We start from the raw sequence: 27,286 nt of genomic DNA, 5'->3' as shown, positions 1-27,286 counted from the left end.
ATTTATAGTCAGCATTTTCAGTCTTGTCAGATACGGTCACACTGCATATTTTGTTGCATTGCTGACTTTTTATTGTTTTTTTAGTCTATTTTTATGTAAAACGAAAGTGTGAAAATGCAAAGAGCATAGATGTGCACGGGACAATTTAGCAAATAATTGAGCTGCGTACTCAAGTGTTACCACGCAACCAATCGACGTGCGGTTATGGTGTGTTATATGCTTCGCCAGTAGTTTTCGCTGCGAAAATATTTTCGGCGCCCCCTTAAGCGACGTGTATTTGGGGCGCGGCGCCCAACAGAAAAGAACAAAACGATAGCCACAAAGGGACATTCGTACTAAAATTGCCAGCAAGATCAGCGCCAGGCGTACATAATGGCAGAAAGGCCCAAAAATTTGTTTGCAAGTGAGTAATTTTTTGGCTAAAACTGCCCACGCACACGTACACGTACCCAAGCACACACACAAACGCAAACACTGTCACATATGCATACACACTCCACACACACACACATATGCACGTAGCACTGACGCATTTACTTGGGCGCAATGCAATTGATAAGCCGTAGATCATAAATAACCATTTTCACCTTATCTAAATGTTAACCCACACAGCTGGACCGAGTCGTTCTCGCATACCGCCTGATCAGCTTAATCTGAATAATCTGAGCATACGACATCCACCTTCATCAACGTCGTCCACATCGTCGGGCTCCACGTCGTCTGGCTCCAGTTCCTCATCGCAGCAGAATAATGTGGCGTTACGCTTTAGCGCCCAGCCCAGCTTTGTGCCAGCTGTGCCCGTGCCCGTGCCCGTGCCCACCAGCAGCAGCAGCAACAACAGTAATGCCACCGCCAGCGGCAGCGCCACGGATCGTCATAGGGAGCGCATCCGACAGCAGGCATGCGGCAAACTACAGTTTGGTGTAGGTGCCATCAATACACATCAGTTCACATCGGATGATTTGGAAGATTTGGGCGAAATTGGACGCGGTGCATTTGGTGCGGTCAACAAAATGATATTCAAGAAGTTGGACAAGGTGATGGCTGTGAAGCGCATACGCTCCACGGTGGATGAGAAGGAGCAGAAACAGTTGCTCATGGATCTGGAGGTGGTCATGAAGTCGAACGAATGCATCTACATTGTCCAGTTCTATGGGGCGCTTTTCAAGGAGGGCGACTGCTGGATATGCATGGAGCTAATGGACACCTCGCTGGACAAATTCTATAAATACATATTCGAGAAGAAGCAGCGGCATATACCCGAATCCATACTCGCCAAAATCACGGTGGCTACAGTCAATGCGCTTAACTATTTAAAGGAGGAGCTCAAGATAATACATCGCGATGTGAAGCCAAGCAACATTCTGTTGCACAGACGCGGCGACATTAAACTATGTGATTTTGGCATCTCCGGACAGCTAGTCGACTCGATAGCCAAGACCAAAGATGCGGGCTGCAGGCCCTACATGGCGGTAGGCTTAACTTTAACTGTCTGCTTATTGAATAAGTATATATCTGTGTCCTTTTGCAGCCGGAACGCATTGATCCGGAGCGCGCCAAGGGCTATGATGTGCGCAGCGATGTTTGGTCATTGGGCATAACATTAATGGAGGTGGCTACAGGCACATTTCCCTATCGCAAATGGGATTCGGTATTTGAGCAGCTGTGCCAGGTAAGAGTTTGTCACTGCAAATGGGTTAAATGCTCGACATACACAACTATTCTTGTAGGTGGTGCAGGGTGATCCGCCGCGTTTGCATACATCCTACAATGGCATTGAGTTCTCCATGGAGTTCGCAGAGTTTGTCAATACTTGGTGAGAGTTTTTGAGTTGCTCAGCAAATGGTCAAATATATATTTGCTTATTAATACCCGCAGCCTGATCAAGAAGGAGAGCGATAGGCCCAAATATAGCCGACTGCTGCAGATGCCATTCATACGGAGGGGCGAGAACAGCCACACGGATGTCGCCGCCTATGTGGCCGATGTGCTCGAGTCCATGGAGAGCGATGGCATTACGCAGTTTACAACCAACCAACCCGCGGAAAGTTAATCTGAAGAGCGAGTCAAACTAAAGTCATAAATTAACTAAGCAAAAAAACAGTAACAACAAAACGCAAACTATTCAAAAACAAAAAAAAAAAGCCCAAAAAAAGAAAGAAAAACTTAAAACAAAAATTGTTGTCTACTTTGTAGCATTCGTAGTAAACGTAGCGCGTATTTTGTTAAACCGAAAACAAAAAGCAACAGTGAGTATAAGCAAAAAAAGAAGATAAAACAATTTGTAAAATGCGTATATAATTTTTGTATTTGTGAGTACTGTGTGAAGGAAGAGCGTCCCAAAATGTTTTTTGTGTTGTAGTGAAACATAAACGTATGCCTTTTTTTTGAAGTTAAATGAGCTAGCATTTGAAATTTATGGCTTTTGTTTATAGTTGTTAACTGCAAGCTGGAAATATTAAAAGCAATATTTGTAAAATTTGTACACGCCAATAAAACAGAAAATGTTAACTAAAGCAAACTACGAAATAGCCATAAACAACAAGTACATACAACATTCAATATGATTTATATTTAGTTTATCCGTAAACATTCTATAAACGTTTGTTTTGCATATGAAAGTTAAGTAAAAAGCTTTAAACATTTGCCAAGTGGCTGCATTTTTTCAAATTGTAGAAAAATTATGAAAATCAATACAAAATTATACCAATAAAATATAATAATAATAATGGAAAACAACAAATCAACACACACACACACACACACACATACATACATACACTGACAACTACACACGTTTTTATGCGTAGTATTTAGTTGTAAGACCTAAAAATTATTATAAAAAATTCACAATTGCAGCTTGTGAAAAATAAACAAAAGTAAGCAAAACAAAATAAATGTATTGTGCCTAAGTATAAAAAAAATAATGACGATATCAAAAAAAATCATAAATAATTTAATAATTGAATAATGTAATACGCGTCAGTTAGTTTATATAGAATACCTTAGCCAAGCTTACACCCACACACACACACACACACACACAACACATACATGTAGACACAGCTACGCTTATATACATGGCCATGCCACGCCCCTTTCAATACACATACGCACACACACACAAGCAATTGCACCGTCTAAGCTCCCGTCTCAAAAATATATTGCCAATGTCTTTTCGATTAATATTTATGCAAGCGCCAATGTGAAAGCAAAAGCAAAGTTTATTTTGTATACATATACATATATATCTATATATATTTATATAATATGCATATAGAGTGCAAAAAACCAACAACTAAAGCCACACACACACACAGCTGCACACAGCGTCCAAATATCATAATACACCTTTGTACGCCCGCAGCGTATTAATTATATGTGTACACACATATATTTATTTACTTTTGTTTTCATATGTTTTTTTTTTTTTGCCTAGCATTACGCATATAATAAATGCATATTAAGCGCTAAGCCTCAAAGCAACAACAACAACACCATTAACTAGCAGCATAATTGAATAATAAAACAAAAATATTTTTGTAATAAGCGTCAAAAAAAAAAAAAGAAAGCATAGCAAACAACAAATGCTTGGCAATTAAAATTGCTCTGGCATAAAATATTATAAAATACACATATGTATGCTTAATTATGTACGAGAGTGTATGTATGTCGTGTAAGCTTCGGCTAGTCGAAGCTTGTATACCCTTGCAAAGAAAAGATCGGTTAGCAAAGGTTTCCCCCTGAATGGCATACAATACGAATTTGATCTCAAGTGGATTTTAATGGATTTAAGCTGATCCTGTTACTGTATTCGAAAGGATCTGATGTATTTATTAGTTAAGCTTATAGATTGCTGTGAGGGTGTTCGAACCATCCAGTTTCAAATCTTTTAGCAGAACTCTTTCAATGTCATGATCGTAGTACGAACACTTGGCAAGGGTATAAATTGTAACTGCAATTTGTGTAAAGTTTCTAACAAATATAATTACACAAATATATATATTCTAAAGTACTCGTAATCCCCTCCCTGCCGTAGAACCGTAGATGCTAACCCCTCCTTGCAAGTAAACTAACAAAATTGAGTCAGAACTAAGGCAGTGCAATCGTTAAGTCGCGAGTCGTCATATTTTTTGACAATAAAACGTGTATAAAAGTTTGTAAACAAATGCAGTAAGCAAATCCAGAAGTTGTTTAGGCGTATGTGATGTGTATATAGGCATATACTACAGATACGAGAGCGGATAAACATAATTAGTAGCATATTAAAAATATATATAAACATTACTATACTATAATATTGTAACTGCAAGTCAGATCAAGTAGTCAAAGCTAAAGAATAGGCGTATGCTTAAACCCAGGCAAAACAGAAGTAGAGCCCTCTTAGCCTCTTATTGGCTTCCAATAATCCCATTGCCTTTTAAACTAGCTACTTGCTTATAAAAAGTGAAAAATGAATGAAATGAGAACTCAAAGTGAAAACGCAACGTCCATAAAAGCAAAGGAAAATATTCGCTAAACTTTTAAACACAAACTTAGCTTATCCGTAAAGCCAGCATAGGCCAGCCTAGGAATTAAGCGAACCTCGATATAGTACGAAAACCTAAGTGCAGAGATTGCTAAAAAAAAAAAAAAAAAACAGAAGAAATACAGGGGAATTTCTGGCCTCCAAGAGTTATTTTTGCGCACTGTACTTAGTTTAAGCAAAGCTACTAACTAACTATACAAAAATAACCGGCTTCTACTAAATCTCCTCTCTCAACTCAACTCTGTCAACTTGACGACACGAGCAAAAAACTAAAAAAAACTAAAATAAAAAACAAGCAAAAATAATGTGAAAACAAAACACCACAAAAAAATTTAATAAGAATTAAAGCCTAAAATATCGGTAAAGAAATTATGGTATGAGCAAACGTGCACGCACGGAAAACAAATTAAATTGTTAAACTTAACTTGAAGAATTTGTAAAAAGCAACAAATGAATAGTGAATAAATAATATATTTGAAAACTCTACACAGCCATGGGCCCATAATACTTGACACCCATTTCGAAAATAGCTACCTCGTACTGCCTATCGAACCAATAATTAACCAATTACTAAATCAAAATCAGCTCATAACATGCAATGCTACGGCAATTCGCCACACCCTACAACAGTTCCGATGCGTACAGGTCGAGGCCTATTGACTTTGCGGGTAAGTTTGGCCACGATTTCTCAACGGTTTTTTTGTTTTTAGCTGTAAGGTGATTGGGCCACGTAGCTATAGTATTCTTTCAAATAATCCTACTACTGTTATTAATGGAATATTTTTGGATACCTTGGTAAGGGTATTATATTGTGTGACACATAGAAGAAATATCTTAACTAAATTCCAAAAAAATTCAAATTAATCTCATTCAAATCCTATTACTATGTCGCACATACCCCAGCAAAAACTGAATCATCTACTATTTAAAGTTTTTTAGTTCTTGAGTTCAAGTGAGTATATTCGGGTAGTTTTCAAACCAAGTACAATCTGAACAACCCGCTTACAGGCATTGTAATTATACCTTATTCCTTTGAAATGCATTCCCTTTATTTAATTGAATCCTTTTTTAATTGAGGCACTTAACTCAATCGTGTAACAATTACAGGTAGAAGTATTTGTAGCCAAACCAACAAAATAATAATAAAATGAATTTCAAATCTTAATTCGAATACCAAGTCATTTGATTCACTTGATTCATTTATAAGTTATTTGCACATATTAATTTAAAGCTGGACCCTTGAGTATAGTCTTATTAATTTCTTATTATTCGTAAAGTAAAAGTAATAGAACCATCTATTTACTTCAAATACCAAGTCATTTTGACGCACTTTATTCATTTGTAAGTTTGATTCACTTGATTCATTTGTTCAGATATATCAAATGGGATTTTGTATAGTTTTCAAAGTTAATCGCAATCATATTTCGCTTAATAATAATTAAAAAAATTATAATAGAATCAAATTCAAATCTTAATTCGAATACTAAGTCATTTGATTCATTTGTAAGTTATTTGCAAATGTTTTTTTTTCAGCTGGACCCTTAAGTATAATCTTATTAATTTCTTATTATTTGTATAGAAATATTAATAGAACCAACTATTTAATTCAAATCATTTTGACTCACTTTATTCATTTGTAAGTTTGATTCACTTGATTCATTTGTTCAGATATATCAAATGGGATTTTGTATAGTTTTCAAAGTTAATCGCAATCATATTTCGCTTAATAATAATTTAAAACATTTTAATAGAATCAAATTCAAATCTTAATTCAAATACAAGGCCATTTGATTCACTTGATTCATTTGTTAGTTATTTGCAAATATTAATTTACAGCTGGACCTTTGAGTATAGTCCTATTAATCTCTTTTTACTCGTAAAGTAATATTAATAGAACCAACTATTTAATTCAAATACCAAATCATTTTGATTAACTTTATTCATTTGTAAGTTTGATTCACATGTAAGTTATTTGCAAATATAAATTGTAATCTCGCCCTTTAAATGTAGCTAAAATGTTATTATGTTTATATTCATAATATTACTTTCAGATAATGCAATTATTATCGATGTAATATTTTCCATCGAAAATCCTATCATTTACATTTGTATTGATTCAAATGCAAGCTATTTACAAATATGAATTATAAGCGTATTTGCGTGTTCTCAAGCCACAGAGGCTTGAGTTTTGTCTAGGTTTACCGGTTTCTAATATGCCTATGGCATATTTTTGAGTGGCATAATTTGTGGATGTACGCGACTGGCCTCACAATTGATGCATTTGCGTAGAGTGTGGCACGTGGCGGGCATGGAGATTGCCGCATTATGGCTACCAAATGCGTAATCTCCGACAACATATACAAAGCTGAATGGGCTGAGCTGGACTTGCAGCTCAGCTGCCCGGGGCTCTCACTCAGTATTATTTTGAGCGTGGTGCGCTTCACATATTTATTCGATTCAATTCGATACGATACGATTCGATTCGATTCGATTCGATTTGGGACTCTTAACAGTTCAACGACATGCTGGCCTGCATCATTCTGGCCAGCTGGCTGACTTTGTTGTGGCTATACTTTCTGTGGAGCCGCAGACGCTACTACAGGGCCGCCTGGCAGCTGCCTGGCCCCGTGGGCTGGCCCTTCATTGGCATGGGACTGCAAATGATGAATCCGCAGAGTAAGTGCGCCGGATATCTATGCCAACTGGAAATAACTCTCGCCTGCAGCCTTTCTGCAGTATATGGACGGGCTCTCGCACAAGTATAAGGCGCCCTTCATCTCCTGGATGGGCACCAATTGTTTCCTCTATGTCAACGACCCACAAACCGTCGAGCAAATCTTCAATTCAACGCACTGCACCAACAAGGGCGATTTCTATCGCTTCATGAGCTCGGCCATTGGCGATGGACTCTTCACATCCAGCTGTAAGTACACTCAGAGAAACGGGGTTATTCCAAAAACTACTACATTAATCTTCTTTCGTTCTGAAATATTCTTAAATTCAGTACAACTTTTCTTAGATTGAGTACTGTATTTAAGTCCTGTCTTAATGAATTTCTAGGCAATTTGGAATTAAGAATTTTATTCTCAGCTTAAGTAAATTTTGACTATATTTTGTCTACATTCTTAGTTGATTTAGTAAAAAATATATACTATTTAAGGAGTTACAGACTTAAAATAAGTTCAAAAATGCTTAAAAAAGGTACAGCATTTCTTAGATTGAGTACTGTATTTAAGTTTTGACTTTAGAAATTTCGGGTTTGAGATAAGTTCTTGAATTAAGCAATTTATTCTCAGCTTAAGTAAATTTTGACTAGATTTTTACTAAATTTTTCGTTTCTTAAAGTAAAAATCATACTATTAAAGGAGTTACAGACTTAAAATAAGGTAAACAATTCTCAAAAAAGGTACAGTATTTCTTAGATTATTGTCTTTAGAAATTTAGGGATTAAGATAAGTTCTTGAATAAAGGAATTTATTCTCAGTTTAAGTAAATGTTGACTAGATTTTGACTACATTCTTAGTTGCTTTAAGTAGAAAACATACTATTGAAGGAGTTACAGACTTAAAAAAGTGTAAAAATTCTCAAAAAAGGTACAGCATTTCTTAGATTGAGTACTGCATTAAAGTTATGACTTTAGAAATTTCGGGATTGAGATAAGTTCTTGAATTAAGCAATTTATTCTCAGCTAAAGTAAATTTTGACTAGATTTACACATTTGTAAAAATTTCTTAATATTTCTCAACGCATATATAAGATCTTAAACATATACCTCTTTATAAACGCTGTGTGCTTATATCCTAGCGCCACGCTGGCAAAAACATCGTCGCCTCATCAATCCCGCCTTCGGTCGCCAGATTCTGTGCAACTTTCTGCCCATTTTCAATGCCGAGGCGGAGGTGTTGCTGGAGAAGCTGGACCTGGAGGGCGTGCAGCGCGGTAAAAGCCTCGAAATCTATCAAATACTCAAGAAAATCGTGCTGGAGGCTGCCTGCCGTAAGTATTAAGTGAATGCTGGAGAACCTTTGCGGATTATGTGTGCATTTCTTTTTGGCACAGAGACAACTATGGGCAAGAGGATGAACTTTCAGCACGATGGCTCCCAGGCCATCTTTGAGGCATACAATGGGTGAGTCATACGAAAAAGATAAGAGGAGCTGGAAATAGACAGTTGGACATGCCTGTAACCACTCGCTGTTTATGCCTAGAATATACACATTTAGGGGCTTGCATAAATAAATAACTAAGTGTTTAATAAGAAATTAAGACAGAAGAGCCAGCTCTAAAAATACCTCGTTTAAGTAAAGCGAACTCATTTTATAAGCTTCTTATGCGTCCGATTCTACGCACGATTGCGCTTCAAATCTGTTTCACTGTGACTGCTGGCTTGTTTATGCCAGAGATACCATCTGGCTGGGTCGACCCAGCCCATTTGTTTTTACCTATTAGCTAATTACAAACCTCCAGCTTCTCTAGCCATTCAGCCAGGGCTAATACCTTGCGACACGAGCTGGCGCTCTCTGTACGTGGAGGGGGCCAGCGGGCGGCGGGTGGCGGGTGGCGGCCAAATACCCACGGGAACACTCAGAGAAAAAACGAGTATTAATTTTTAATTTAGCTATATTTATTTAATATATTATAATAGAGCTAAAATTAATTGTATTTTTTTCATAAAATATCAATTAAATTGTAAAATCATTTTAGAACTGGAAATTTAATTTTATAAGTTACTAAAATCGAAAGAAGAAGGCATTAAGTAATATCATAATTAAGTAAAATCATAAGAGTTTACATAAGATTTTATAGATTAATTTGAATTTTGGAATTTCTTGTTTTTCAAAAGAGTTCTAAAGATAATAATTTAGTTTCCCATAAGTTAATTTCCACCTCGGCTAGATTTTGATCAGTTTTGTGATTGATTTAACTACACAAGCCATAGTTTTTCTCTAAGTGTACTTGTAGATTTCCACTATGTTCGTTTTCGTTTTGTTTGCAGGATAACGGAGGTGTGTGTCAAGCGGATGCTCTCGCCCTGGCTTTACCCGGAGCTCATCTATCGATGGTCGCGACTTTTTGACCGGCAACAGAAGGTCGTTGGCGTGCTGTTTGGTTTTGTGGAGCAGGTATGTTAGTGGGCGTTGCCCGCCCCCTTTTTACTGACTTGCTCTGACTTCCATGTGTTCCTCGTCAAACGCCACAGCTGCTGCAGCCAGCCGTTTCTGTAGTGGGCGTGGAAGGCTCCGATGCGAACAAGCACCTGGAGCAGCAACAGCAGCATCAGCAACAACGACAGCAGGAACAACAACAGCGCATCAAGTCAAAGTCGATATTTATTGAACAGGTGCGAGAGCATGTGGAACGTGGACAGCAAATGAGCTGGCAGGATGTGCGGGATGAGGCGAATGTGATTATTGCGGCGGTGAGTAAGCCAATAATACATAAGGGGAACAACATGTGCGGATGATATAGAAGGAAAATGTAAGAAGTAAAACTCGTTAACTTAATAGATGACTAGCAGGCATTACCCGGCTTTGCCAGGTCAGCTTTCGGTATCTACCCACCCGTGTCAATTTTCTATTATTTTAACATAGCACAAGAACTGACATTCCTTCCCGAAATACATTTCGAAAGTTACTGCTGAAAGTATTTGCGCTTTCTTACTCTAAAGACTTGAGCTGTTAATTATCAATCATTTGGTCGGTCAATCAATCAATCAGTCAAGAAAAATAGTTATATAATTATAAATGAAATGGCCTTCGCTGTGCAAAGATCACTAAACAATCAATAAATCAGCCAATCAACTAATCAACCAGTAATTCAGTCATTAATCAATCAGTAAATCAATCAATCAATCAATCAATCAATCAATCAATTAATCAATTGATCAATCAATCAATAAATCAAATTATCAGTCAATTAATCTATCAGTCGAGAAAACTATTTCTATATATAGAAGTCATGGGTGTTAGTCAATCAATCAATCAAGCGTTTGAAAAAACTTGTATTTATATATAAGAAACGGGATTTACTATCATTCAATCAGTCAAACAACCAATCAGTCAGTCAATCAACAAATCAATCAGTCAAAAAAAACAGCTATATATACGTAGAAGAGATGGGAGTTATATGCGAGCTTTTCAATTCTATTCAAAATGCTATAGACCTTTGAGACTACTTCGACGGCGTTGTACTTCACCATTTTATGCCTGGCCATGCATCCGGAATATCAGGAGAAGCTGCACGAAGAGCTCTGCGCCGAACTGCCGGACCATGGTGACATTAGCTTGGAACAGCTCGAGAGGCTTAGCTACACGGAGATGGCCATTAACGAGTCGATGCGTTTGTTTGCGCCCGTGCCCATGGTGCTGCGTCGAGCTGGACAGGATTTGCAGCTGCGCCGCGATGATGGTGTCTACCTGATACCAAGCGGCACTCAAATCGGCATTGATATCTACAACATGCAGCGCGATGTGCGCGTCTGGGGTCCGCTGGCCAGGAGCTACAATCCGGAGGCACATTTCGGGGCGGAGGCGCCCACGCGTCATGCCTTCGCCTTTGTGCCCTTCACCAAGGGGCTGCGCATGTGCATCGGCTATCGGTATGCCCAGCTGCTGATGAAGCTGCTGCTGGCCAAGATCTTTCGCGGCTATCGCATAAGCACAGATGCAGGACTGGAGCAGCTGCTGGTCAAGGGCAACATCTCGCTGAAGCTTAAGGAATATCCGCTGTGCCGCGTGGAGCGCAGGTAATCAGTACTCGTTTCGACCTTTGCCCTCTTGAGTGCTTTCTAGTTTATTGCAATTTTCCAATTAAAAATGTCATTTTTGTTAGCATTTGCAATGTTCTTAATTGAATTTGTTCAAAACTTGTACAATAATTCACTTATGCTGAGGGCCTCGTTAGCTGCTCCTCACGCAAATTGCCCCAGTTAACCACGCCTCCGCCTCCGCCTCCGTTTCCGCCTTTACCTGCAAACTGTTTATGGCCAGTTATGGTATGCAGCACGTTGCGTATACGTAACGCAATTGATTTAATTGCATTGAACCCAGCAAAGTTGTTGCCTTGTTACCAAAGTGTTTGTCGCAAGTAATCAGAAAATTGCGCAAATATATTTATTTATATATATGTATATGTATATAAAGGTCCCATTTTGCCATTTTGCCCGTGGTGGCCGCACATATTCCCTGGGGCAGGTGCAACGTGCTGCTCTGCATGTGCAACAAAAAACAATTTCCAATTTCTATCAAGACATTAATGGGGTTTCATCAAATGCATGCATTTAAGACATGTGCAGCATATTATACCATATCGAATCTAGTACAGTATGTATTGCCTAAAAGGTGCAATACGTTTCCGCAAGAATAACTAACATTTTTTAGTTTTAATGCTTTGTTCATTTTTATGCATTTGATATGTAAATATTATTATTTAATTGCTTGAAAACGTTTAAGAATAAGAAATATTCAGGGCTGACAAAATTATCAAAAAAAATGTGTAAAAATTATTTAAATATTTTACTTGAATAATATATTTTGCTTTTGATGCCTGTTATATTGGGAGTCACTCGTTGCCATTCAGACTGGCTTTCTTGGCCCCACATCTCTGCCCACCACAATCTCCGGCGACTTGTGTTAAATGAATAAATTGCCACTGTTGCCACACTCGTTGCCGTTTTGTGCAACGAAACATGCATAATTCAATGCCTCCGCCCCCTGGCAGAGCGGAAGCCCTACAACGAGCTGAGCACGAGAATGGGGGCTCGTTAACGCTTCAGAACACGGTTAACAAATCGCCTACAAAAGTGTGTGGCCTGTGGGTGGGGGGGCGTGGCATCTGCAGTAATCACAACATTAATCTAATACGCGTGTTTAGTGCGGCCAACGGGCGGGCATTCAACTTAATAATAGCTTTTGAACGCTTCGAAATAAGTAATTAAATCATTTCCAACAAATCAAACGGGCAGCGGCCGAGACAAAGGACTCAAACTTGAATCCTCGGCAAACACAGTGAGACAAGCCCCGGCTCTGGCTCCGTTTCTGTTCTGGCTTATTATTAATGAGCAGAAAGTTTAGCAAGTTTTCAATTAGTTATGCGCCTACTTTACCATACGCCGAAACATAATCAAGACAAACGTCGACTCGGTAATAAAATATTTAGCTGCTGCCCTTAATTGACTAGCAAACGGCTATTTGTCTAACAAGCCTTGGCAGTGCCTCCAGCTTTAAGTCGAGAAGTTAGCTGACTTGGCATTCTTATCAAGTTGCTAGATGAGCGATGAGCCAGGTGCTCGGCCAATTCGAGGGGCCAGGGCCAGGGCCAGGGCCAGGCTGGTGCCACAGCTTGCGGCAGCTTGCATGAAGAGCACTCTTTGTATAAATACGAATAAGTAGCTGCACTCAGGGCCATTCGCAATGCCAATTTGCTTGCACGAATAATCCGATTTACTGAGAGTACTTTTAAAAGTGCAGCGAATTGTGCTTAAAAGTAATCACACATTATCGTAAGCAGTTAAGCAGTTGTCAGCGTTTATTTTAATTTGAAATATAATTCTATCTACATTCATTTACGTTTCGTCTTAGCGGCATTTATCAACACTAAGATTTCACACTCATATATTGATAGTTTAATATAAATTAAAGAGAGCAGATATCTGTAAATGTTGGAGCTATATTTCCAGTAACTGTAATAAATATTTAATTTAAATATGCAAAACGTTTTTTAATTGATTTATAATTAAAATGCACGTGACTATCCGGTTGCTCGATCTGATGTGGTCACTCAAATTTCTGCCTTAAGGCCTTTATCAACACTGTCCATAAATTTAAATACCAAACAATTGCACAATATCAGTTTGCTGTGTTGAGAAACATTCAATTAAAGCTCACACAATTCGGCAGTGTGGCCGCAGCGCTGAACAGTTAAACCAATACAAAGACACGCAATGCAATAATTTTCTTCACTTAGCGTGTGTTTGTGTGTGTGTGTGTGTTAATTACAGTTAAGCATTTAGCAGGGCAACCCGCATGTGCGTTAACTGCGGACAAGAATTAAGCAAAAGCAATGCGTATGCTGCCCAAGTCATGTGGGTAAACCACATTAAAGCACACACACATACACAGACACACACGCACACAATAACAACAATTGTGGCTGCTGCAATCGTGAGCCTAATTAAGTTTACTTGCGGTTTACGAGACAGAGCCAAAAACAGAAATCCTGGCCAAATAAAGTACTTAACCAATGGCAAATCGGGTGCTCAGCTCATCAATGTATGTTAATGCCAATTGTTATTGTAGTTTGATGAGCATTCTGCAAGTGCGTGTGTGTGTGTGTGTGTGTGTTTGTAGGGTCACAAACTTAAAGTGTCTGCCGCTTTACCTCAAATTGAATATGGCCATGTGTGTAGATAGCTTCAAACACTTAACTCAATTTGGCGCCTCAAAAACTTTTTGGCCAGCAACTGCGGCACTCTGCCTTCCTTTAGAGGAAGTTGAAGGGATTCAACCAACTTCGTGCATAGGCGTCAACTAAAATCTGAGCAAAAATATTTAGCAAAATTGCATTAAAAAGTTAACGACAGGCAACTGGCAAAACTGCGTGAATTTGTCGAAAACTTTCGCGGCGGTTAGTTACGTAATATTCTAAGTTGGGATTGAGTGATGAAATTAAGAAAGATTCCAAAAATAACTTAATTGCAATTATGTTATTTAAAATTATATTGCAAAGGTTAGAAAACTGGGCTTAACTTTGGTCATACTCAATTTAAATCTAGGCCTAGAGCCAGCTTGAATTGGGCATTGGATTAAAAGAAGAGCACTCTGAAAATTATTTTGAAGAGTTGTTTCCAATCATTTTATTTAAGAATTTATTCCAAATAAATGCAAGCGAACAGAACAGCCACAACAGTTGAAAAATCAGCATAATTTGGTAAGTAGTTTACTTATAAGCCAAGTGCTGGTCACACTGGTTACTTAAGTGAGTGAAATTCCATCTGGAAATTAAACTGTGTTATATCCCATTTTCGCTGTTATAATGGACTTTTGCATTTATCTATGACAGTGTCAACTTTGCTGCTTGTTTTCTGACAAATTGTTTTTTTCCCGAAATAAAATGCAAACTTTCAGTTATTGTTGCGCTGAGGGAAATGCGAACGGGATGCGCAGGAAATGCGAACGGAGCGGGCCGGTGCGGGCTGAGAGGTAAAGAATCGAAGCAACGGGCAAAGTTTAAACAGCAACAGAAACAATGAGGGCGTCACTGGCAACTGACAGGAGCAGTGGCAGGGGGAGGGACAGGAGCAGGGGCAGAGGGTTAGCTGGTAGCTGGCACTTTAATGCGATCTCTCGCGTCGCGTTGTGTTCCGTGTCAGTTGGAAAAGTTTTCGCTGTTCGGCCGAGGCCTGCGGCTGCTGTGTCGCATAAATAGGCAAACATGAGTCGAGCGAAGCGCGTGACGGTTGCCTGTTGAGCAACCCCTTGACCAGCTTAACTCCCCTGTCCCCAACCCCTTCCACGCGCATACAAATGACTTACTGATTGACTCTCTCTGTGCGGACTTTAGTGGTCGCTCGCTAGCTGCAAATTAGCCGTGTTCATGTGGTCCAACGGGCCAATGAAAAAGCCACTAACACCGCAAAGTCCAGCTCTGTGCCTGCCCCTAGCCCCTACCCCTTGCCCCATACACGAACCCAGTTCATTTGCGATTAAAGGGTAGCCTGAGTTTGTCCAAAAATGGCCAGCGCAATTAATTAAAAAGTTTGCTGCAAAAACTGCAAGGCAAGCATCTGTGCAAGAGGGGAGTGCGGTGCGGGGCGGGGCGGTGCGGTGCGGTTGGGTGGCGCAGGTTTCCAGTTTGATGGACAAAGCTCCAAAAATATTTTTGCAGCTGGCAACACTGGCAGCACTGTGCAACAGCCTTTGTCTGTGTGTGCGTGTAAATTGAAAGTGCGCATACGACAGGTGGCTCAGCGATAAAAAATATTCAAAAGCTTACGCGAAAACAGCACAGCGAAAATAACATAAATAGTTAAGATAGTTGGATAAGTCACCAAAATAATTTGAAATTTCATTTAAAGTGTGGTCGTTGGTCACACTCTATTCAAGTTTAAAGCCAACTTGGAATGGGGTTAAGCCAAGCATTGGTCACACTCTATTCAAGTCTAGAGACAACTTAAAAGGGGGTTAAGCCAAGCGTTGCTCACACTCTATTTCTATTCAAGTCTACAGCTAACTTGAGGTGAGGTTAAGCCAAGCGTTGGTCACACTCTATTCAAGTCTAGAGCCAATTTGAGGTGTGGTTAAGCCAAGCGTTGGTCACACTCTATTCAAGTTTAAAGCCAACTTAAAATGGGGTTAAGCCAAGCGCTGGTCACACTGTACTCAAGTCTAGAGGCAACTTGAGGTGAGGTTAAGCCAAGAGTTGGTCACACTCTATTTAAGATTAAAGGTAGGGTTAAGCCATGCGTTGGTCACACTCTATTCAAGTCTAAAGCCAACTTGAGATGGGCATTAGACTTAAAGCAGTGCTCGCTGAAAACGATCTTAAAGCGCTTTTTGTAATTAAATGGATGGGAGTTGTCGTCTTTTGAACAAATTAAATTGGACCTTGCTAGGACATAACGATACACACTCTTAAGATAAAAGCCAAGTTGTTAGCAGTTAAGTAATTTTTATAGAAGCGGCCATAGTGAAACTTTCAACTTTGAGTGCACGCCAAATACAAATGCAAAATAATTGATTTCTTTTCGCCTACGTCCGGCACAAAGAGTGAATTTATTTTGTAGACAGGCTAAAATTGTTACACACTGTTGGGATAATGAGGCATGAAAAGCAACAGCAGCAGCAGCTGAAGTGACTGGCTAGAAGCAGACTGGCCTCGCTGGTTTATGTCTGAGTCAGGCCAACTGCTACTTGGCCAAATTGTTGCCGGGTTGTAAAAAGTTTACAGCCACGCGTCAGCCAGCTCAACGTGGAGTTGGGCATAAATTTTGCATGCGACTCGGCTACATGTGAGGTCTTCACTTGCGGCTCCTGTTGTTCCTGTTGGTTGAAGTTCCTGGAAAGGAAGCTACCGTCTACCTGCTGTGATTTATTCAATCAACTTGTGCGTCGCGCCAACAGCTCAAGTTCCTTTTATTATTTAGACATCTCTTCTTCTGCTTCTCATTATCCTTGCTGTTCCTGTTGTTGTTGTTGTTGTTGTTGTTGCGTTGCCTTATGCGAATTTAATGTCACTTGGCTGGCTAAGCAAACCTTGTTGCCACATTTAATCTGCATAATTTTTATGAAACAACAACAGCAACTGTGTGGCAGCAGCAACAATTGAGCTACATTCTATGCCGCAGGTTATTGTCGGCGACGGCTTACGCGTCGTATGCGCAATATGCCGAATGCCTTACATATATTGTTGCATACTTCTGGGGGCTGTTTTATTTAATTGCCTCGGCGCACACGCCGCGTATGCGTAATGAAAACAGAAATTGCAAATGATTTCTTTAATGAGCAACTCGGAAATTATCAGGCCAGCTTTTGCTTAGGAGCAGTTATTTTGCTAAATAAGAATAAAAACAGAAAGGGGAATATATTTATTAAAATAAATGCTGTTTAAATTAGAAAACGGGCTCATTTGTAAAATCAAAATTTGTTCCATATAATTTATTCATATCTCTCCAAGCTTTTACTTTATTTAACAAATTTTTAGTCACGTAAAGTTTTTACAAAATATTTTCAGTAAGGATCAGCACATCTGATTGGCATTCAAAAGCAGCCATTTGAGTTAAGATAAGTTGTTTTTCTGCTGCTTTAATTTATGCAAATTCAAAGCACGCTCTGCGAAAGGGTCAGCCGTGACCTTTGGTTTCATCAGTTTGGGGGGGAGGGGGGCCCTCAGGTGAACTGTGTTACAAAAATAAACCTGAATGAAATGTGCGTACCTGAGCAGCTGTCGCTTGCGCGTCATTTAATTCATAAAATATTTATCGTGCGACAGTTGCAATTAATTTAATCGACATGCGGCCCAAACAGTTGATATTTTGCGGGTTATTTTCGCACGGCAACAGGTGCAAGCAGGTGCTGGCAAAGGCTACAAAGGCTGGCACATAATACACTAATCGCAGCGTGAATGTGGCGCCAATTGCTATGGAGCTGCAGCAGCTGTTACCTGCGTCAGCAGAACCAAGCGCCAATGACATCGCCTCTCCTCTCCTCCCTCCCTCCCCACCACTCTTCTGATTCCTTGCTAATTGCTGTGGCGCGTGGACTTAATAGCCTGGACATGCAATTGATTCTCAAATTGATCTATATGCATAAATGAGTTCGTCCTGACTGATAAAGGCGAAGCTGAAATTTTTACTGAAGCTTCGACTTTTGGGTCGAAGGTGAGCACTAAGAATTCGTTTTGGAATATTCGACCGAGAAGACTTCGTAACTTGTATGAAAAACGTTCAAATGTTGTCAGACAAACAAGCGGCAGGTCGCCAGCTCAAATCCCGTAGCAATTAAAGGCAAATTTAAGCGATTTTTTACCTGGCTCAAGTTAGCGTTTTATTTGACCCGGGCGACGCCGGGTAATTACTTTTCTAGTTGGTAACGAAGTAGGAACGAAAATCAGTCGAGCAATTCAGTTTAGTCGGCTCCAAAGTGGTAATTAAACATTTTACAAACTGGACGCCCACACTAGCCACGCCCACTAATAACAATTAGGGCTCGCAAAGCGCGACACTTGGCTGAGAACTTTTAAAAGCTCATTAATGCATAAATTAGGCTGTCGGTCGACCCGCCCACCGGCGTTCGCCTTTAAATAGCTGCGCGGACCACGAAGATGAGCAGTTAGGGAGCAAAGAGCCCGAAGCATGGCCAGTCTGCAGTTCCATGGCGGCATCGATGCGGGCGTCGGCTATGCCACACGGCGGCTGGACGCGCGTCGAGTGCCGCAGCTCTTTGGACTGCATCTCAGGTTACAATTGCTGGTTGGCCTGATGCCCAAGCCGGCGCTGCCCGCTTGGCTGCCCAGCTGGCTGCATTCGCTGCTGCGCCTGCTGGCGCTCTGCCATTGCCTGGTGGTGTTCTTCATTGCGCTGCATCTGGGCGTGCTGTTCAGCAAGACGACACTGGATGCTCTGCCGACGGGCAAGCTGGAGGACATAACCGATGCACTCACCATGACAGTCATCTACTTCTTTACGTCCTATGCCATCGGCTATTGGTGTTTGCACTCCGAGCGGCTGGTGGATTTCGTGTCCCGCATCAACCGGGAATATCGCCATCATTCGCTCGCCGGCGTCAGCTTTGTGAATATGCACACCGCCTATCGCTGGGCGCGCAACTTTACGGCCATTTGGCTGATCTCCTGTCTGTCCGGCGTCATCTTCTGGGGCGTCACGCCGCTGGTGTTGGGCGTACGGACTCTGCCGCTGCGCTGCTGGTATCCGTTCGATGCCATGGCCTCTTACGTCTATTTACTGGTGTATGCCACACAGCTTTACGGCCAGATTATTGTGGGCTCCGCTTTCAGCTTTGGTGGCTTTATGTTCGTCTCCCTCTGCTTCCTGCTGTTGGGCCAGTTCGATGTGCTCTACTGCAGTCTCAAGAATCTGGACGCACATGCCCGGCTGCTTGCCGGCGAGTCTCTGCCGGCATTATGGTAAGCTCCACTAAATGTGTCCAATTTAACAGCTTCAAAATATCTTGACTTCTTTACCTCTCTTTCGTACACAATCATCTATTTAATTGTACCAGCAATTCTACAAGAATATGTACCTTCAGTATTTTCTATTTTCAGTATTTTTTGTACTTCCTTATTTACTTTATATTAAAATCTGTTGAGCTTTCATAGAGAAGTAAGTGTAGCTCTTTCTGTAAAAATAGATCCAGTGTACCATTAAAAAAGTACCCATTAAGGTACATTTGCCATCTTCCTCTAGTATGTTACATACACAGTTCTTCTTTCATCTCCACACATTAAGTACTTTTAAAGCCTTCACATAGAATAAGTGTAACTATTTCTGTACCTTTGAATAAATGGTACTTTATTGAGATACATTTTCAGAACATGTCTCAGCCGCGACTCCAATAACTTTCCTCACGCTCCTATACAAACACAACTATTCCATCATTCAAGAAGTTGTACCTTAAGGCTTTTCTACTTTTAAGTTCTTTTAAATTAATTTTATATTAAAATCAGTTAAGCTTTCATAGAGAGGGAATTGTACCTATGCTACCAAAGAGTAAACTATCATTTTAGGTACATTTGCAAAATTTGTCTTTAATTTTGTGAGAAAATAAATTGTTCTAGCAATTGCAAGAGGTTTTACCTTAAGTTAATCTTATAATAAAATCAATTAGGCTTTCATAATGAGGGAACTGTACCTATGCTATCATTTTAGGTACATTTGAAAAATTATTCTTTCATTTCGTAAGAAAAAAATTTTTTAGCAGCAAATGCAAGAAGTCGTACCTTAAGGCTATGTTATTTTTAAGTCCTTTTAAATTAATTTTACATTAAAATCAGTAAGGCTTTCATAGAGAGGGAACTGTACCTATGCTACCATAAAGTTAACTATCATTTTAGGTACATTTGCAGCTCTCTCTCTCTCTCTCTCTCCCTCCACATAGTTCTTCTTTCATTTAACAACACGCACTTTCTTCCCCTAGGCGTTGCCACCTAGGCCGAAAATCAACCAACAGCCTTAGCCTAAAACTAATTCTACTATTCTTGCCAGTGATGTACAGCGGGAGCTGCTGCTGGACGAATCGACCCGTGAGCTTGGTGAATATGCTTTGCTGCAGGAGCACCCGACTGATTTGGACAATTTTATATTGGCGCGCGGTCATCCGCCGACACTGAGCCTGACAAGGGCCGCACATGCGGGGCTTGTGGAATGCGTGCGCTTGCATCGCTTTGTTCTGGAGTACGCCGTGGAGCTGGAGCAGCTATTTAGCCCGTACTGTTTGATCAAATCGCTGCAGATCACGCTCCAGCTGTGCCTGCTCGTCTTCGTGGGCGTTTCCGGCTCACGGGACGTGATGCGCGTGGTCAATCAGCTGCAGTATCTGGTCCTGACCATCTTCGAGCTGCTCATGTTCACCTACTGCGGCGAGCTGTTGCGCCGGCACAGCGTCCGCGTCGGCGATGCCTTCTGGCGTGGCGCCTGGTGGCAGCATGCTCCCCACATGCGCCAGGATCTGCTCATATTTCTGGCAAACAGTCGCCGTGCCGTGCAGGTAACGGCTGGCAAGTTCTATGTCATGGATGTAAATCGCCTGCGATCGGTGAGCTTATGAGTTACTCTAACAAATGTCCTTTTACTTGACACCCTTAACCCGATGATAGGTCATCACGCAGGCGTTTAGCTTTCTGACGCTGCTGCAAAAGCTGGCCGCCAAGAAGACAGCCGTCGAATCCTAGGACCATGCCCATTGTTTGCCACTGCTAATATTTATATTGCTCATTAAAAACATGTCGAGTCAAATGCAAATAATATTTACATACGTTTCCGCCTCGTGCCTTTATTTGCTTAACATTCTACAACGCCCAGCCCAGTCCGAGCGGGCGTGTAAATGCCTTCTCGTATACGAGTTTACATAAATACGCCTTTGGCCTATCTTTGATAAGCAACTCGTGCCAACCCAACTCAAAAACATACAATAGCAACAAGCCGAGATTTGAATGCCCTCCAGAAACGGCGGCAATCCAGGCTACATTATGTTTGCAGCTCATGTCAGTTAATTACAACCCGGTGGTAAACAACAGCACAATAATATTTAATTTGATGGACACTCAATTGGAATGCAGCTACTTATGGTGAGTGCTTACTACAGCCCTATATACCCATATGTATTTCATTTTTAATAAGCGTACGAGTGCCAGTTAAAAAATCTTAGAAGCCATTTTATCATTTATTTTTGTGCTCTCAAGTGCCATAACAAATAATATGCTGCTATAAAAAGAAAAAGAAAAGAAAAGAAAAACCATGCTGTGCCTATCTCTGGAGCAAAGTTCTGAGATTTGCCAACAGCCTAAAAGTCGACTTTAATTTTGTTGAACGCGCGACGCACGTACGAAAACTTATGGAAAAGTTTTCAACTCATTTGCGCTTTGCATTTTTCATTGTGCCAAAGACACACACACACACACACACATGTACAAGCTGCCATGAGTGTGCGTGTGTGTGTGTGTGTGTGTGTGTGTGTGTGTGTGCAGGCAACGCGTGTATTTATAGTGAGTCATTTGTTTCTGTTTTTTGCTGCCGCCTATTTTGAGGCACCCACGTATTTCCTTTGTTGTAATACCCATTGCAAATGCTATAAATGGGGTATATTGCAATTGAACAAATGTACGTAGCAGGCAGATAAAATAAACTCCCATACTGATATATACATTTTTGATCAATGTAGCTTGCAAAGATCTGACTTAGCTCGAGATGATCTCATTATAAAAGTTTCAATGAGCGATTTTTTTAATGCCAATCGATAGTTCTGATAAAGAGTGATATTTTTTCTTCGTATTTATAGTAAACGTTTAGCTGGTTACAGGGCATCCCCCAGTCGGTCAGGCTCGAGTTGAGCAAGCTTGCTTTGTTTTCGGTTGTGTTTTTCGCTTTTTGTGTGTGCTTGTTAGATTATTACCTTTTTGCTCATTGTACTTTTGGTATTTCGTGTCGTTTCGGAAATACCTTTCACTTTGTCGATTTATTCCTTTGCCTGCTAACTACCTTTATGCGTGTCTGCAGGAGCCAGGACATTTATATTACCTGATATTTGATAAGCGCAATGCACAGCAGCAGCAGCAGCAGCAGCAGCAGCAGCTGTAGATAAATGTGATTGCCATATTTCTCTGTCATCCTGACAGCAGCTATGGCAACCAGGTCGATCTCATTTGAGCTTGCGGCCATAATGAGACGAAACCGCGTAGAGTAACGCCTCAGTTTTGAGCTACCGTGTCCAAAGGAAGAACAAAATGCATTTAAGGGCAGCTGCAAGCTGAGCCCTAAGCAATTCGAATTGAATCGAGACCGAATGAGCCACTGATAGATGAATTGATTGAATTGGCAACGACATCTGCTCGCCCAAAGGGCATGGATTGAACATTTTTTCTTCAGTTTCTTCAATTTCTACATCTAACAATATAATAATATGATATAGCATGATAAACAAATATCTTCCATGAGCGGGATTTTTGTGCAAATATGTTCGGTGAAAACTCGCTAGTAATATAATAGAACTAAATATTCTTTAAATGAAAAGACATTCCAATTTAACTCATTTGAAGCTTACATTTTCGGCCTCCTCTCAAGTCAAAGCAACAGCTCCCTTCCAATTCGAAGAATGTTTGTGGTCCGGCGCTGAAATGCGCGAAAATATGTTTATAAACTAATTTGTTTTGTTTTCAAGCGTAGCAGCTACAGTTGAGTTGGCCCCAATGGAAAGTTGAGTGCATGAATAACAATCTTCTGGCGAGTTGGCCATTTGTTGGGATAGCGGATGCCAGCTGTCTGTCATTGGCCTGGCAAACAGCCAGACAAATATCTAGGCCCGCATGGCATTTGCCATTGACGAGCCCTCGCTGCAGGCAAGGACCTGTCGACAACTTTGAAGTAGTCTCCTCCAAATTAAATTAACACAAAGGCATCTCTCGCTTCAGCATTTTCCACTGACAGCTGGCGGCATTTTAATTGAAAGCAATCAATAACAACGCGCCCAACTCTTCCGAGATATATGTATGCTGCCAGCTGCCAGAGATTTGGAATGAACGCGGCTACCCAAAGCCATAAAATATATCATACTACAATATTCGTTTAATAGCTTCAGTCTGGATAATAAATTTTAGTAATTTCATGAACCGATTTTATGAACTTGACTCATAAACTGATAGTCCGGCAAGATAAACAAAAATAGATGCACGTTTTCCAACACTTTTGAGAATATTTGCCTGTCGCTGGCGTGTTGCCACCTTGTTTCATTTCGTGAAGTTGCAAATGCGGACTAATAAAGATTAATCAAATTCAATTAATTGTATTTAAAACTAACTCTATTGTTCTTTACTCAATTATTGCTCTTGGCATGGGGCCGTCTTATTATATTAGCATGATTCTTCAATCATTTTCACACATTTCCTTGGCTGCCTGTCATTTTGTCACATAATCAAATTAAACAGCCCACACACACAATATTGTTATACCTTTTGGCTAATTTAATTTACCTGCTAATATTCAATTTGCAATTCATGCTTGAGTTTTCAGTCAAAACTCGATGATATATTTTTGTGCATTTTAAATTTAATTGGCCCGTACAACATGTCGCATACGTAATGTGGCTGTGTGTGTCCTTGTTGGTACTTTAGAATGCTTTTGTCAGCGTGTGGCTGTCATAAATTGCAAATAACCAGCAGCGTTTTGGCCTGTAGGTGCACACACACACACACACACACACACACACACACATAGACTTGCCTCTGCACAATCAAAGCAACTAAACAAAGGCCACGTATAATTTCCCATCGAGGCAACAAGGCAGATGTTTTGTCAGTGTCCGTGTGAGGTTGTGGATGTGTTGAAGGTCCTTTGAGCTTGCTGCCCACATATGAAACAATTCTATGTGGATGTGCGCCTTGCAATGCTAGCATACAATTAAACGCTGCCAAAGGCATTTTGCTGATGTCATATCTCCGGGTGGCATCTCCAAATCATTTGATTTTGATTGGCATAATACTATTATAGGTGCTGCATTGTTGTAATCGCCCTTCTCAGGCAAAGCAGCTTTGGCAATCGAGCGAAATTGCATTGCACAAACCCAATCGGAATGGACATAAAATGCGCAACAAGCAGCTTCCTCCATAAATCAATGAAATCGGGCGCACAGCATGGACTGGCTTTCGAACGGACTGGCCTGCACTTGATATATCGATGTCTCTCGCATTTTTTTCTTTCCAAGAGTTAAAAAACAATAAATGGTAATAAATAACCAACAAGAGTCATTTAATACCCTGCCACAGTTTTTACTTTTGGTTTATTTATGCACAACAAAGAAGTGCAAATCTTTTAGACAGAAGTGTATCTAATAAACTCACAATAGCTATTAATTGTATCCTGATAAGTTCCTTAGTTCTGCTGGCCTTAGAAAACTGCAGGGTAGTGTCTAGTCGGTCATTTTTGTGATTGCCAGCTTTACATGCAATTTAACCAAAATTTCACGCCACCTGCGGTGCCCATTTTCTTTGCTGTAAACAAATATAAATGAATGAATAAATAAATAAATAATAAAATAAAAAAGTACGTGCTGTGTGTGTGTGCGTGTGTGTGTGTGGATCTACATGCATAGCTGCACACGCTGAATAAACGGAAATTTTTAACACCCAACACAAAAAGCTTGCACAAACACATATGCATGTTTATACACGCATACAAATGTAAGCGGAAGTGGGCTTAAAACTGGCAAATGCTTGTCTATTTATCCAGCTGAAAATATTAAAAGTGCTTTAAAAATAAAGCACTTTGCAACTAGTTTGAATTAAACTCGAATTAACCTGGGTTGCAAGAGAACGAGGTGTAACCAGCTCGGAGTTGTATAGGCAAAAGATCCTGAAATTAACTTCATCAATATTTTAATTTTTTTTATTTTATTTCTATTAAGTGTAGAACCTGTACAATCATAATTTAGCACCTTAACAACACATGGATGGCAAATGTAATTAAAAACCGAACCCCATACCGCTGTATGAAGATTTTAGATGCAGGTAGTCTTACTGTCGTCCAATCGTGTTGGCAAAACCTTGCCGTTTAAGTCGCCTTAAAGGTCGGGCAGGGAGTAGTCCTCTTGCGAGCAGGGAACGGTGTCTCAGCAATCTTTCGCTGTATCTGCTTGTGTGCCTTCCAATCTGTTCCTCGACTGTATGCAGTTTGAGGTCTTTATGGAGCGTGGAGCCGCGTACGTACCAGGGACAGTTCGTTATCTGACGTAGTACCCGATTCTGCAATACCTGTATACGTTTATAATTGGATTTGGCTGCGATCCCCCAAATCTGCACTCCATAAAGCCATATTGGCAAAATACAGTGCACGTATACAGCTCTTTTGCATCTAAGCGGCAAGGTGCTTCTTTTATTGTTGAGCCACCACAGTTGTTGCAATCTGTGACGACATTTTTTTACCGTAGCTTTGAGGTGTGGTCCAAAGGTAAGGCGCTTGTCCAAGGTGATGCCGAGATACTTGGCTTGTGACGGCTGCTCCAGGGTAACTCCCTCTAGCTGGATTGGAGGGGTATGCATCAGCCTTTTGAGAGTGAAACATGGGTTTATTGTGTTGAGCGGGTTAACCTTCAAATTCCATCGTTTGCACAAAGCTGCGAGATTATCAAGATATCCCTGTAGTCCACTACTTGCTTCTTCAATATTTTAATGAAGAAATATTCAAATAATCTATACTATTAAAATTGTACGCCAAAAATCAAAGTGTAGGCGACTGTACAAAATACAGCAAAAAAGTTATTATTTAGGGTTTCTAAAATAATTTATAATCGCAAAATCGCGCCCGACTAGGACGATCGTTTGACTATGATGCTTGATTCGTACTACAAAACTTCCATTTTCTAAGATATTAAAATTTTACAAAAATGGCACACAAATTTAATAAATATCTCAAAAATGGGGTTTGTTCAGGAATCAGAAACTATTGTAGGCTAGATTTTACCCTGACGATTTCAAAAAGCCCAAGATTTCCACGATCGGACTTAGCTTAGACAAGATGTAGTCATATAAAGTTATGTTTATGTATTTTATTCTAAAATATTTTTTATTTTTAGATCGAAGAAATCAGCAATTTTTGTATGCAATATGATTCTATTGGAAAAGCACATCCTGCCAAGATCGAGCATAGCTGTTAAAAAAATGTATTCGCAATAAATAACAAAGTTTCGTTAATATTTTATTTTCAGCCCAATTCCTGGATGGTTCCTAGATGACCCATATATCCTTGATTATCCCATATCATAGATATAGCCCTAGGGAACCTAAATAGCCAAATACTTGCAAAATGCGCAACAATTCAGCTGATAAATATGTATGCCTTTTCTTTTAGCAGCCCCCTAGCAGCAACCACGCCCTCTCGATGGTTTTTAGTTGCCCCTCATATCCTTGCTTATACAATACCATAAATATAGGCCGAGTTAACCTAAAGAACCAGATTCTTGCAAAATACGCACTGAAAATGGTCCACAAATTTGTATGATTTTTCTTTTAGCAGACCCATTTAACGGCCCTCAATTTAAACTGCATAACACTAGTCTTAACAGCGCCCCTTTAACATATGCTTCAGCTGTTGTTTAACAGCCGCTTAATTAACAGTCATGTTAGTCAACAGCAGCCTTACATTTTTGCCCTTGCGCGTATGCAATGAAAATTTTCATACGCAAAAAATTTTTGTCTACCTGCTGCGGATTTCTGTTCGCCTGGTACTTCAGCCAAATTTTCGTTCAGCCAACGGCCGCCAACTGACGCCCCGTGCGGGTATGCAACGAAAATGTTTAATTCGTAGATTTAAGTCGACCTACTTACTACTAGTTTCTGTTCGCCTGGTATTTCTGCTAAATTATTAATTGTGCAGTAGAAATTGTTGAATATTATTATTATATCGAAAAAGCCTAAAAAAGCAACAAAATGGATTTCGATCTTTAAGCTCACCAGGGCAATATCAATGCTACGGTAAGACCAAGAATATTGGCGACAGCTGGGAACTAAAGTGGGAAAAAGGGCATAAATACATATTTG

At 40.1% G+C, this 27,286-nt stretch overlaps 3 protein-coding genes across 5 annotated transcripts; all 3 read left to right on the top strand.

The window, feature by feature from the left end:
* The first annotated feature begins 53 nt into the window (after nucleotides 1-53).
* Mkk4 (MAP kinase kinase 4) lies at nucleotides 54-5,014 on the top strand. The gene is made up of 5 exons (XM_064690915.1): nucleotides 54-403; nucleotides 613-1,472; nucleotides 1,532-1,672; nucleotides 1,731-1,816; nucleotides 1,879-5,014. The coding sequence occupies exons 1-5, from the start codon at nucleotides 373-375 to the stop codon at nucleotides 2,051-2,053; spliced, it is 1,293 nt and encodes a 430-aa protein (XP_064546985.1). The 5' UTR covers nucleotides 54-372; the 3' UTR covers nucleotides 2,054-5,014.
* A 1,957-nt stretch (nucleotides 5,015-6,971) lies between these two features.
* On the top strand, nucleotides 6,972-11,988 carry LOC135434335 (probable cytochrome P450 313b1). Of its 3 annotated transcripts, none has more exons than XM_064690890.1 (7): nucleotides 6,972-7,204; nucleotides 7,254-7,451; nucleotides 8,333-8,524; nucleotides 8,588-8,657; nucleotides 9,525-9,651; nucleotides 9,729-9,947; nucleotides 10,759-11,983. In XM_064690890.1, the coding sequence occupies exons 1-7, from the start codon at nucleotides 7,051-7,053 to the stop codon at nucleotides 11,275-11,277; spliced, it is 1,479 nt and encodes a 492-aa protein (XP_064546960.1). In that variant the 5' UTR covers nucleotides 6,972-7,050; the 3' UTR covers nucleotides 11,278-11,983. The 3 variants fall into 3 exon arrangements, with proteins under 3 accessions (XP_064546960.1, XP_064546975.1, XP_064546969.1); XM_064690905.1 differs by having other exon boundaries at nucleotides 10,690-11,983; XM_064690899.1 differs by lacking the exons at nucleotides 6,972-7,204; nucleotides 7,254-7,451 and having other exon boundaries at nucleotides 8,383-8,524; nucleotides 9,491-9,651; nucleotides 10,759-11,988.
* A 6,389-nt stretch (nucleotides 11,989-18,377) lies between these two features.
* Nucleotides 18,378-21,021, top strand: Or85e (Odorant receptor 85e). The gene is made up of 3 exons (XM_064688929.1): nucleotides 18,378-19,168; nucleotides 20,247-20,796; nucleotides 20,858-21,021. Exons 1-3 carry the CDS (start codon nucleotides 18,378-18,380, stop codon nucleotides 20,930-20,932), a joined length of 1,416 nt encoding a protein of 471 aa, XP_064544999.1. The 3' UTR covers nucleotides 20,933-21,021.
* Nucleotides 21,022-27,286: the final 6,265 nt, after the last annotated feature.

This window comes from Drosophila montana, unplaced genomic scaffold (assembly GCF_035044405.1).
Source record: "Drosophila montana isolate Dmon_TW-CO22-7 unplaced genomic scaffold, ASM3504440v1 contig_1505_1, whole genome shotgun sequence".
In the NCBI taxonomy this organism is placed as follows: Eukaryota; Metazoa; Arthropoda; class Insecta; order Diptera; family Drosophilidae; genus Drosophila; species Drosophila montana.
The sequence above is the reverse complement of the archived record's forward strand: the minus strand, read 5'-3'. Positions and strand labels throughout refer to the sequence as shown.